The sequence below is a fragment of the Silurus meridionalis genome, chromosome 3 (genome assembly GCF_014805685.1).
Source record: "Silurus meridionalis isolate SWU-2019-XX chromosome 3, ASM1480568v1, whole genome shotgun sequence".
NCBI classification, from domain to species: Eukaryota; Metazoa; Chordata; class Actinopteri; order Siluriformes; family Siluridae; genus Silurus; species Silurus meridionalis.
In genome coordinates this window covers 20,673,994-20,688,107 of record NC_060886.1, presented here as the reverse complement: position 1 = coordinate 20,688,107, position 14,114 = coordinate 20,673,994, and the positions used below count along the sequence as shown (strand labels likewise).

The window sequence follows — 14,114 nt, the reverse complement described above, 5'->3', positions numbered from 1 at the left end:
AGGTGTCTCCATCTTTACTACAACATGCAATGCATGAAAATAGTAACTGCAAGACAAAACTGCAGATATAAACAGTTCTCATTTGCTGATTTTGCAGATTACATGTCATTTGACCATGGACACACATAACAGAATAAAAAGAATGATCTTAGAAAGAGGAACCACAACATCCCTTTTACAATAGCACAATACTGTTCTCTATCCTTATGCCCATAATTTTATTCTATACTGAAAAGAAAATCTGGTAATAATTTTTCTTTGTTTTATCAAAGGCTATAACCTTTACTTATTACATTTTCATACACAAATATCTGTACTTTCTCCTTTTCACATTTTCAAAACAGGCCTGTTACTTTAGTTGTAATCTATTTGGTAACATGATCAATAATAATTTCTTCTCACTGTGCACCGTTTTCAGCCAATCATCCTATTGCTTGCTCTCACACACACACCAATGAACAAGGCAGAAGGCAACAAGAAGTCTGGGGCAAACGTGGATGTGACAGAGGAAGTCATGTAACCATGAGTGATGTAAACATGAGAGCAGAGACATGCAAGATCACCTGATCATCATCATCTTTTCTCTGCTTGTGTTCTATATGGTGAATGTTCAGCCTGGATACATTCACTATTTAAGAACATTTTTTATTATTTCGTATTTATATTATGTTAGATCCAGTTACCAAAGTGACACTAAAACAGATAGTAATAATGGTCTTTTAAAACATTAGTATATTTACTTCTACTTGAGTGAAGGATGTGTGTACGTTTGCCATCTCTGCATATGACACAAAGCTCTCGTATACCCCCTTTAAGGGTAGTTTTATTGAGATTTTATAAGTGCACCTTTAACATTCATGATTACTCTTCAAGCTACTGTATATTATAGACCAGAGTGAAAAAGAGTAGAAAACAACCTTCTTTTATTTTCTGAAAAGTAACAGTATTGGAGTTTAGCATGACAATGGAATATCCGGATTCAATAGTTGCAGACACTTGGAAGTTTGTTGTCCGAAAATTAGAATTTAAAACACACTTGTTTTATAATGTTCTAGTTTTAGTCTGAAAATGACAAATCTCCCACTTTAAGTTTTATTAATTATTTACCACAATGAAAGCAATTGTATGTCTTTGGATGCCGTAGCATTTTACATGACCTAAGAACTAGGTGACCCAAACCTCTTCCATGAAAGTTATAATATATACCAACCAGCCAGAACGTTTTGGCCACTGATCAGACATAACATTATTGCCTAATATTCTGTTGGTTCCCCTTTTGCTGCCTGACCCATTGAGCATTACAGTTTTTCTCAGTTGCTTTCGAGCTTTTCTCGAATCATCTTTAAGATTTGCAAATCAGTAAGTGCATTCTCAAAACAATGAGTACAAACAGCACAATACATTGGATTTCTTGCAAAAGCCTGTTTTTTGCTCAAAATCCTTAGTACTTCTCTCAAAAGTACGTATTTGTGACAATGCTTTATTTTGGTATTTCCTGATGTAAACTATGTTTTGGATTACAAATAATGAAAATGCATGAGGCTGAATTGGCAACTATGAATTTCGACAGCACAAATTTACACATTACTGTATGTGGGATATTGATTGTAAGAGACCGGACTGGATTCACACTTTTTTATTGTTCTTTACTAGTGGACTGACAAAAAAATTACAATATAATGTCATTGTGATAGAATAAAAAAGACACACATTAAAATTCCAAAAGGTATACATAGGAAACACTTTCTACACAGAACTGCACATATACAGTGCAATCTGTCTATACTCTCTGACGTCCCAGTCTGTCGGGCCACAGTTTTCATCCACATTACAACAGATAATATTCCTTGCAATACAGCGTAGAAAAGATCTTCTGAAATGTCTTATCCAGCCTCTGCATGCTTTCGCTGTGATGTCCTCATATGCTGCATCCATTGCACCCAGCAGGGTCAAGTTGTAAGGTGGTTCACTTGACTCCAATTCCATTATACTTTACAACCCAGAAGTCAACCAATTAGTTATGTATTTTCATTTCACAAGATACAGTTATATGTTCACATATTGCATGTTTTTTTCCTACAGCTGTAGCCAATGTACATAGGTCACATATCAAATCAAATCAAATCAAATGAAATTTTATTTGTCACTTACACATACAGAGTACAACATGCCGTGAAATAATTTTTATGTCTGTCCGGCATTCAAGCATAAAAAGGAATGGAATTAAGGATAAAAATAAAAACAAAAGAAGGCAGATAAATACAGTTTTTCTCAGTCGCTTTAGAGCATTTCTCAGATCAGATATAAAAATTCTCGAAACTACTTGTCCAACCTCCACATCATTTAGTCATTTGTGCTCAAAATAAGGACATTTCTCGTTGCTTTGATCGAATTGCGAATGCTTTTGTATATCATTTAATCGATTGTGTACAAGTGTCTGCTTTTTCCTACATTATCAGTTGTTTATGTCATGTTGATCAAAATGTATTATACTAGTTTCACCTAAATGGTTCTAACCCCCAAAACATTTAGGCACCAGTTCATTGCATAAGTCATTAAATGCAAAATGGTTAAACCAGTTGTCAAAATTTGTCAAGCTCTTCTTCTTCACAGTTCTATTAAAATTTTTTTTGGTAAATGTGTCTTGAATTGAACCTTTAATGGCATTAATGAAGTGGCGTGTTCATTTTCAGATCAACCATTAATCAAATAGTTCTCTAAAATAGGTCAAGGCTGAATCTCGTGAACCTTTACTGTAATTGGCGAGTGTATATAAAAAGAGCAAAACACAGATTTACAATTGTTGAAAATGGATGAACAACTAATAAACGAACATGGTCGAGAGCCAAAAATAAGGATGCATGCTGGAAGGGTAAAGAGGCAAAATAGAGGAAGAGGAAGAAGAGGCCAGAGACATAGACACATTTCAGATGAAATTAGAGCCACTATTGTGGACCATGTTGTCAATCATGGCCTCACAATGGTATTGCAAGGAATGATATCTGTTGTGATGTGGATTAAAATCTGTGGCCCAACAGACTGGGATGTCAGGGGGTAGAGACAGATTACACTGTATAGTGAAGCATGCGCAGTTCTGCCTAAGAAGTGTACCTTTTGGAATTTTAATTTGTGTCTTTTTATTTTCTCACAATCACATTATATTGTATTTTTTTAGTCAGTCCACTAGTAAAGAACAATAAAAAGTGTGAATCCTGTCCAGTCACTTACAATCAATATCCCACACACAGTAATGTGTAAATTTGTTCATTCATAGTTGCCAATTCAGCCTCGTGCATTTTCAATACTTCCACTTCAAATCCCCAATCGAAAACATAGTTTACATCAGGAAATACTAAAATAAAGCATTGTCATATTGAAAAAATGACTAAACATTTTGGCTATCTTGTTCATAAACAATGATAAAAGGACTTGTTATTTTGATGCCAATGATATGTTCATTGACACAAATACCTACTTTTGAGAAAAGTACTAAGGATTTTGAGTACTAAGGATGATTCGAGAAATTCGAGAAATGCTCCAAAGCAACTGAAAAAAAACTGTAAAAAGTATAAACTATATAAAATATATGAAAATATATATGTAAAATATAGGTAGGTATATATATATATATATATATATATATATATATATATATATATATATATATATATATATATATATATATATATATATATATATATATATATATATATATATATATATATATATATATATATATATATATATATATATATATATATATATATATATATATATATATATATATATGTGTGTGTGTGTGTGTGTGTGTGTGTGTGTGTGTGTGTGTGTGTATGGTAGATATTGACAGTCCAAATTAAAGTCATTTGATGATTGTCATTAAAGTGTCCATGTGCAGTATGGTGTGGTATAAAGTGGCACTGTGCTGTACAAGTCCCAATTTAAAGTGACAGTTCAGAGTTAAAGTGTCATAGTGCAAAAAAAAATGCTGTAGAATATATGTCACTATAAGAAATTTATGTAAATTAGTTACTGTATGCTCAATGTTTTACCTGCACATACTGGTATCATAGCTCAAGTCAACATTCCTTTCAAATGATACACGGTACAGCTGTTTCATGCTCATGTGGTGTATCTTAGTTGAGATGCTAACAGACTGGATGTTTTTAAAGACATTATTATTTTCTACAACAGTCTTTTGTATTTCCCTTAACCTAAAGGCATTGTTTGCTCAGACCATGGTGCAAATACACTCCTCTTTTTGGGGTGTGAAAAGGGGTCCTCTACCACTCCTATGAGGTAATCCTGCAGTCCTGTGTGGGAAAAAATGCACTAATGCAATACATTTATACTTGTATACTTCTGTTCCTACTTGTGTTAGAGAATGTATATACACACTATAACAGCACAGTCCACACTGGTGGACACCTGTTCTCTCTACAAAATGTTTGAATTATTGATCTTCCAATATTCAGCTGTACCCTCCGACCCGCCTTAGCCATTGTGAGGCCATGATTGACAACATGGTCCACAATAGTGGCTCTAATTTCATCTGAAATGTGTCTATGTCTCTGGCCTCTTCTTCCTCTATTTTGCCTCCTTACCCTTCCAGCATGCATCCTTTTTTTCATCAATTCAAGACAGATTTACCAAAAAATCTTAATAGAACTGTGAAGAAGAAGAGCTTGACAAATTTTGACAAATGGCTTAACCATTTTGCGTTCATTGACTTGAATGAACTGATGCCTAAATGTTTTGGTGGTTAAAACCATTTAGGTGAAACTAGTATAATACATTTTTATCAACATGACACAAACAACTGATAATGTAGGAAAAAGCAGACACTTGTACACAATTGATTAGATGATGTACAAAAGCATTCACAATTTGATCAAAGCAACGAGAAATGTTCTTATGATGAGCACAAATGACTAAATGATGTGTAATTTGAACAAGTAGTTTTGAGAATTTCATTTCTGATCTGAGAAACTCTGCAAAGCGGCTGAGAAAAGCTGTAACAGCATTAACTTCTGAAGTAGTTTGAGCTACATCAGCTCGTCTGTTGGATCGGAGCCACCTTGGTCAACCATGACACTGTCAGTGGTTTACCACTGTTCCTTCTCTGGACCACTTTTGATAGAAACTGACCACTGCAGACTGAGAACAACCCACAAGAGCTGCAGTTTTGGTGATGCTCTGACCCAGTCGTCTAACCATCACAATTTGGCTCATGTAAAACCGGCCTAAATCCTTACATTTGCCCATTTTCCCTGCCCTTTTCCCACATGAACATAATTTTTACTTGCTGCTTAATACATCCCACCCACTAACAGGTGCCATAATGAAGAGATAATGAGTTTTATTTACTTCACTGGTAATACTGTTATAATGTCATAATGTTATGCCTGTTTGATATATATATATATATATATATATATATATATATATATATATATATATATATATATAGAGAGAGAGAGAGAGAGAGAGAGAGAGAGAGAGAGAGAGAGAGAGAGAGAGAGAGAGAGAGAGAGAGAGAGAGAGAGAGAGAGAGAGAGACTGAACAGGCATAACATTATGACATTATACCATAGACATATAGATTAATAATAAACTCAAAGTAAGAGAACATTTTGAGGATGTGAGAAAAATTGCACCACAACTTTCAGTTCGTCTTAGGATGGAAACCGATACTATATTAAACATAAAGTAATCTTTTAGTTGGAACTAATACGACCACAACTGCTTTCCTACCTTGTCCCTCACATGCTAAGAGACAGATGGATGCATAATTGGCGGACGGATGGACGAACAGACAGACAGACAGACAGACAGACAGACAGACAGACAGACAGACAGACAGACAGATAGATAGATAGATAGATAGATAGATAGATAGATAGATAGATAGATAGATAGATAGATAGATAGATAGATAGATAGATAGATAAAATCCACTAATAAAATTTTGATTTTTCCTGTTTCGCAATGTGAAATGTGTTTTAGAGTTAGATAAAAGGATACAGCTTGTGTTATTGAGGAATGCATGTGGCAATACTGCTTAGCTGGTAATTCTGTATTACTGTAAATATTTATGATGATTCAGAAAGTAGAGCCAAAGGCCAATTTTCCATGTTAAAACTCATCTGATTTTCTGACAAAAATACATAAATAAATATATACAGTACAGTATTTTATCTGGTATAGTATTATACTATAGATAGTATAATACTATTATATTGTCTATAAATGTTCACCCCTGACATTTCAGCAACCATTTAAATATATTTTTTCAAAGAAAAAAACACAATGCTATAGAAATAAAACTTTATATTTGAGATATATTTTAGAGTAGTCAATGTGCAACTTGTATAGCAGTACAGATTTACTGTCCTCTGAAAGTAAAAATTTGGTGCTTTGAGTACAATTCTCTCATTCTGACCAGTGGATGTTAAACATGGCACCTAATAGCAAAGAGCTCTAAGGATTTGAAAATTAGAATTGTTGCTCTACACAAAGATGGACTAGGCTATAAGATCAGTAACACCCTGAAACTGAGTTACAGTACAGTGCCCAGGGTGGGTCATACAGAGGTTTTCCAAGACAGGTTCTTGGAACAAGGCCTCGCAAAAATCAATCAAAGAAGTTAAGAACCTCATGCTGTGTGTCAGATTCAGAAGCTGGCTTCAAAAAACAGGCGCATGATTGTTGCAGCATTGCCTTAGAGGTTGCAGAAGCGGAAAGTCCACTAGTCAGTAGGGCTGCTGCTATTGATTATTTTAGTAATCAAGTATTCTAACAATTATTCTATCAATTAATCAAATAAATAGATAAGTAGCACTTTATTAAAGAGCAATACTAAATAAGAGTGAGAAAATAAGACAGGTCTCTTAAAATGAACAAGTAATTTGCTTCCTTTTTAGAAAATGTTTAATTTTTATTGCTGAAATTGCATAAAAAAATATTGGTGGAATATTGTGGAAACTAAACCTGTTTAGTGCATTTAATTTACATATTACATCAAAAATCCAAATACAGTGCATTCAAAAAGTCCTTTCGCAGTGGCCATGTAGAGTAGATTATGGGAAAATATTTGTTAAATGAAACCCATTCAATTAAATCTTGCACAGTATCACAATGTGGTATTCATGTCTAAGCCTCTTGAACAAACTAAATCTGTAAATTTATCGCCAGCTTTAAAAACATGCTCCACTACATACATTAACCATGTCCTGTGGTCTGATGAGACTAAGAAGAACACAAGTATGGTTTAGATGGTTTCCAGCATGTGTGGTGATGCCATGGTGAGGAGTACCAAGAAAATTGTGCCTTGCCTACAGTCAAGCATGATGGTGGTAGTATAATGGTCTGGGGCTGCATGAGTGCTGCTGGTACTGAGGAGGTGCGTTTCATTGGAACATGGATTCCAACATGTACCCTGACATTCTATAGCAAAACATGATGTGCTACCTTTAGAAACTGGGCCAAACGGCAGTTTTCCAACATTCAGTAGTTTTGTGATGTCATTTTAAAGGAGTGGAAGAGGATCTGAGCAACAACGTGTGCAGCTCTGGTGAATTTTCTGCCCAGGAGGATTAAGGCAGTGCTATATAACAATGGTGCTCACACAAAACATTGACACTTTGAACACAGTTGTCACATGTTCACTTAGGGTGTACTCACTTTGTAAGATACTCCTCTCTCTCTCTCTCTCTCTCTCTCTCTCTCTCTCTCTCTCTCGTATATTATCCCCTATCAACTTCACTTAAGATAGAGGAACTTAAACAGCTCTTACACAGGCGGAACTATTCTGTTCTTCTGTATATTGTAGATGGGATAATAAATGTGAAGTAAGTCAATTACACAGATTGAACTCACAGTACACTAATTACAACACTTACAGAGTGCATACTTTCATACTTTCCCAAAAAGGGTCATTTGTATCTGATGTCTTGTCCAGATGTTTATCAGCACCATAATATATTTTACATTAATATGCAATGTTACTGTTTCTATATGTTACTATACTGTTATAAAATATCAAAGATATTAACCCACAGTAAATAATCAAAAACTGGACAATTCAATACATCCATGTAAATTAGAGAACATGATTTTCCAACCACAGTCCTCTGAAGTCTGTTGCCTGCACGGAAAGTGTGACCTTGTTTACTCTAACTGCATACCATTGATTTGTTTATTCATTTGTCTTGTGTTGTATTTGATGACAGCAGCATTCTGTTGCTGATGTGTGTGTTTTGTGCTGATGATCTTGGGTGACCCTGTCAGAGTTCATTTAAGAGCGGAGAGCAAGAGAGGCTCGAGGTGTCTCATCCAGAACATCCAGAGCACACAGTCATTCATACCAACTAATCAAATTTATGTGCAGTTCCTGAACTTAAATGTTTAATATGAAAAGATCTGTATATTTGTGTGTATATAAATGTATGTCAAATGTGCTTATGTGCCAGACTTTTGTATTAATTAGTAGTTTATAGTATTATTATTATTAGTTATTAGTATTAATTTACTCCCCGCTTTTCAGCGACAAAGACAGCAAAACTTAAACGAGTCAACATAAATAGATTCACAACAATCCCTACATAAATTTCAAATGCATGCTCTGTCAGGGTCAGTGTGTGTGTATGTGTGCATGTGTGCCTGTGTGTGTGTGTGTGTGTGTGTGTGTGTGTGTGTGTGTGTGTGTGTGTGTGTGTGTGTGTGTGTGTATGTGTGTGTGTGAGTGTGTTGCATGATCTGTCACTCTCACAATCAAGATCATCTCTGCAAGAGGTGGAACAGCACCAATTTGATATTCATCTATCATTACAATGTTGCAGCAAAGACAAAGGCCTCCCACTGACACTGTAGCAGAATCTCATACCTTTCCACTAACATTGCTGACAGACACTGATATATGCAACATGTGCAACTAGAAAACAATGAACATATTTAAAAACTGATATTCTGCAAGTCTATTCATTTTAGCATTGTGATTAGTGCAATATAATTAATATTACAATTGACAGGTTTTATTTTCATTACAATATTTATATCATGCTTGTATATATTATTTGTATTCAGCAGATTTCCATACCATGCATCATTTAAATAGAAACATATGGCATTTTCTATTATTGTCTCTGCAGCTCCAAATCCCTGAGATTTACAGGCTTAAATCGAAGCAGAAAATGTTATGGCTGTTCACACAAGCCAGTCTAAACTGACATCTGCTTTTGTTTCAATAATACAAAAAATTAAGTAAAAGAGCTTCACAAATGTTCAAAGCCCTCCAGAGGTTTGGTAAAGCAAAATATTGTATCACATAATAGGATGTTTTAGTATGAATTTGGAAATGTATCATGCTCACACATATTTTACCACAAGCACAGTGTTTTAGGAAAACAACCGCCTTAATAATGCAGATCTGCCACAAAAAAAAGTATTTTTGTATTAAGTATAAAGTCAGGTATAGAGGTGTGGTGGAGAAGGGGGTGTGGGGTGGTTATGTTGTGCAGCAGGAAGGTTGGGGGTTGTCAATGGAAAATTTAGCCTAGGGAGCCAAATAGATTAGGGCCATGAATGCCTGTAGTGATCTGGATTGATGGTGTAAACCGTACCCTACGCCACACAAGAGAGTGCCTGCATGGATGAAGGTCAAGAAGGCATTATTTTCTTTCTATTTTTTTAAGGCAAACTCATTTTTGCCCAAACCCAACAAGAGAAAACATTTTGCTATGAAATGTATAGACACTGTTAAAAATTCCTATAAGGTTTCCAATTATTTTTTTAAATGTACTTACAAAGTGTTTCATGGTATTCAAGGGTAACAGACAAATACATTTTTTTATAATTTAATGCCTAGTTGATTTTTACATTTTTTGTTAACTCGGAAGAACAATTCATTCTAGTTCCCTGTTTTTGTTCTGTTTCATATCAGTTACATGAATTAATATATTTAATGAACTTTAATTGATTAAAAAATTATGAATATTTTCATTTATTGAAAATAAAAAAAATATATTTATACTAGTTTATCTTTATCTAGCATAAAATTGAAAGAAGATATGAATCATATTTTAACAAAAATTGCACTAAATTAAATGTATGTAACGGTACTTAAATACAACACTAACAAACATATTAAATAGAAATCAAGGCCCACTACGGACACACTACTGTTTTATTTTTTATTAGATGAGTGATATGATAGGAGCTCATTTAATGGTTCACACATATTAATCTACTTGTTTGCTTGGGCAGCACGCTGTGTAAATGTGTGAGAGGTATTATTATAATTCTGATTATGATGTAAAAATCTCTTTACACCATTAATGCTTTAACCAAAAATAAACAGCTTTTTTCTTCTGAGAAAAGAAGCACCTGCATGTGTTCTACAGGGTGGATTATACTAATGATTGTATTTAAGCTTAAAGGAATCTAGAGATGTTTGCCAAAGCGCTGCTTCAATTAATTTTTAATTACATATGCACCTGACAATAGACAATTGTGATTTCTGTTTACTGCAATCTAGACCTCAACGTATTTTTAGCTCAGATTTAAAAATGTGCATCATTTTGTGGAAAGCATAAGATTCTTATTAATTCTTCAACTTCAGCAGAAGGTTTATCTTGATTTATAGTTGCTCTATCTTGGGAATTTTATTGGATTAAATTTAAACTGTAATGGTCCCTGCTGGTGTCTGCTAATAATTTGTTGCATGTTATGTCTAGTGGATATCATTAAGAACATCTATGAAAATGTTTGAAACTAGATTAAAATAATAATATTTACTGGACATCAATGCGGACCATTAGGACACAATTAAGCATCCAGAATAAGTAAAGCTTCTACAAGGGTTTCTTTGGTTTAATAATAGTGAGGTAATAATGTACACCAACTCACCATCTAATGGAAATAATTTGGAAATTGTTCTAATAGTTAACAGGTGATAGTTCTTATGATATTTTAAGTGAAAATACAATTAATATCTATAATGGCTTGTTTTTTCTTGTATAAGACACCAGTGCAACACAGGGCACACGGCCACACACTCGTTATCACATAGTGGGAAATCCACCCACAGTCTCATTTTTGGGAAAATATGTGAACATATTGTTTCCTGACTCAACATTAAGCTTGAAACAAGAAGGTGGGAGAAAATTACAGAACCAGAAGCGAACATGGCAGTGGATATGATGAAAATATGCATGACTCTATGAAGAAAGTAATCCAAGCTCAATGATAAATTGTGAACCCCAGAACTCTCCACTACACAGCAGTGCTTTTTGATATTTCATTGACATCTCAAATAAAAATAATTTTTTAACACTTTCAGTTTCAGACTATTAAAAACTATCGCATTTTTAATCTAACAATTATATTTAAATTGTTCAGCTTTTTTTCACAAGCTGTTGTTTAAGAACCAGATTTGTCATACTCTTAATAATGTTGAGTCAGGAAACAATATGTTCACATAACTTCCTGAAATATACAGGAAATATAACTGGTCCTCAGGGTTACATTTGCTGTTTCATTAAATCTCTCCATAAACTAACAAACAGTAGGAACTGAGAGTGTTCAGTGTACTCTTTTTTAATGACTATCCATTTTTAATAGTAAGAGGTCATTAAAAAGGTAAAAAAGTGCAAGTTATTTCACAAGTCAGTGTTTAGCTAGAAACTTGGCTTTCAACTCTTCTTTTAGTCTTCTTTGAAGAAAGATCTATTTTTTTTAATGTAATAAGGACTTGAATAAGGAACTTTCAAATTAATTATTTCAGTAAATGAAAGAAAGGAATAAGAAAATAAAATTCTGATAATTTACTTCTATAACTGTTAAATAAACTTAAAACAGAAAGCTCATATCAATAATTATTTGGTCTGTTTAACTTTCATTTGTTTCTTTTTGTCATTTTACAGCACATTTTCAGTCTGTTTATTACTAGTTAATGACTTATCACTATATAAACAATAACTAATTAGAAAAATTACATTAATATTAAGCTGCCATTTGCCTTTCAGTTGACAATATGGACAGAGCTGCTGTTAAGGAACATTAATTAGCACTTATTGAGTATTCACAAGCACTATCCAACTGTTTCCTGGGTGTGCTGCTGTAAAAACGATTATGGGTATAACTTCCTCTGGAAATTACCGACTTGTGCTAACGCCATTATGTTTTGTTTATTTGGGGTTTGTTTTTCAGGTGGGAATATGTTAAAATGACATTAAAACGTTCAGGAACAACATGTGCTGGTAATGGTTGTACTTACAGTAGAACTGGACAAAGCTTAATTTGTGGCTTAAATAACAGTGCTGTATACACAAACTTAAAATTTGAGCGTACTGCTCTTGCTCGGTTATGAGAAGCCTCTAAAGAAGAGACACCAACTCCTCAGGAGGGATGAGTCCTCATATTTTTTTACTTAATTTACTGACCTTCAACAGTATTGCAGTTGTGTGACTACAGTACATGAGTGCCCTGGACCTGTCATACATGAGCACCCTGCCATCTGTATGACACCTGACTTTGACATAAAGAAAATTTTGGTGTGACACATTCAGGCTTTGACTTGGCTATAAATCAGCTTTTAAGTACACAAAATCATTTCTCACATCCTTGAATAGCCCACGACTGACTTTATTACTGTGAAGCTAATGGTAAGCCTCTGAGCTTTTCAAATTGTTTATTGCCTTACTGTCACAAGCAATTGAATCAACAAAGAAGCTAAAACTGCTTTACTTTTTAAATCATTCTTCCATTCCTCTATTAAAGAAGGGACGGGTATGCTGATGTTGTCAGTGCGTGTTTCCACATCTTGCTACAAATAAATTAAGAAATGACTGAATGAGTTGCGACACTGCAGCAAATGATTGTTTACGTTGTAATTAAAGTTCCACCCACAGTTTGCGAAAAGCTTCATGGGGCATGGACAGTTGGGTGGTAGACATACATTATTGCTGAATCCAGGCCAATGGATTTAAGAGGCCATGTAGAATCTTGATGTTGTATTATATAAAGTAAATTGTTTGGAAATTTTGGACACAATTATTTTTTCCTCATACAGGATACACAGGTTAAGATGGTTACATTTTCTAATGTATGTCAACTAGGTTATAATTAACCAATAATTTTATTTGATCACAATGTTTAAAAACATTGTACAAACAGTAATAAAAGTTGGTAATTCTTTCTACTCAGGTGCTGTTGTTCAACACAATATCTTCTTCATTACTAAGCAGTCAGTTTAACATCATTTTGGGGCAGGAATAAAGTAATGAAGGCTTTTGAGAAATGTTTGTTTTTGGTGTCCAGGAGCACTTTTACTGACCTATCTTTCACCATTTTGTAATCCAGAAAAAAACATCTGATCCAGTTCAGCATAATGTAAATGGAAAAATTCAAATATGACTCAACAAAACAAATTTTTATTCCCTGTGCTGCGACTCTGCCAAGTCTTTTTAGTCGTGTACGGAAGTATGTGCAGTTTATTAGTATTATGTAAAGTGTCATTACATACAAGGACTTTCAAAGGTACAGTATAAGCTAAAGCCGTGATTTGCATTTTGACTCCCTTCTGGCCATGTGTCCAGCTGGGAGGTTCACCCTCTCACTCCCTCTCTCTCTTATCTCTTCTGTATTTCATAATTTAATATGACATTTGTGTGCATGCCTCTGTGTGTCTGCACTGCAGGGCCTGTCTGGTGAGAGAGAAAGAGAGTCAGAGGGGGTGTGTGTGTGTGTGTGTGTGTGTGTGTGTGTGTGTGTGTGTAAGAGAGGCAGAGAGAGAGAGAGCCTTGTTTGTCAGGCCTAATTGGACTGACCTCTTTCTTGTGTGGAAAACAAATCAGGGATTATCAAGGAAACATATGGGCAAACCTTAGCACAATGGGAAAAAGTAGACAAAAAGAGAGAGAGAGAAAGAAAGACAGAGATACAGAAAGAGAAGGACAAATAAAGGGATAAATGTCTCTCTATATAGTTGAGAATCCTGTCACTAAATGACTAATAGAGCTTTTATTTCTTCTTCTCATTCTTTATTTCCAGAGGTGAGAGTGTGTGAGTTGGTAAAAGGAGAAGAGCACTTTGATCTGTCTCTTCAGATTAGAGGG

General features: G+C 34.4%; 1 protein-coding gene across 1 annotated transcript in view; it reads right to left on the bottom strand.

Moving 5' to 3' along the window:
• Nucleotides 1-43, bottom strand: part of marco (macrophage receptor with collagenous structure) — a 10,494-nt gene extending 10,451 nt beyond the window's left edge. Inside the window, exon 1 of the mRNA XM_046839553.1 lies at nucleotides 1-43. This exon is cut by the window's left edge and continues 106 nt beyond it. Within this exon, the coding sequence (XP_046695509.1) occupies nucleotides 1-12 (12 nt within the window). The 5' untranslated portion in view covers nucleotides 13-43.
• Between the last annotated feature and the right edge of the window lie 14,071 nt (nucleotides 44-14,114).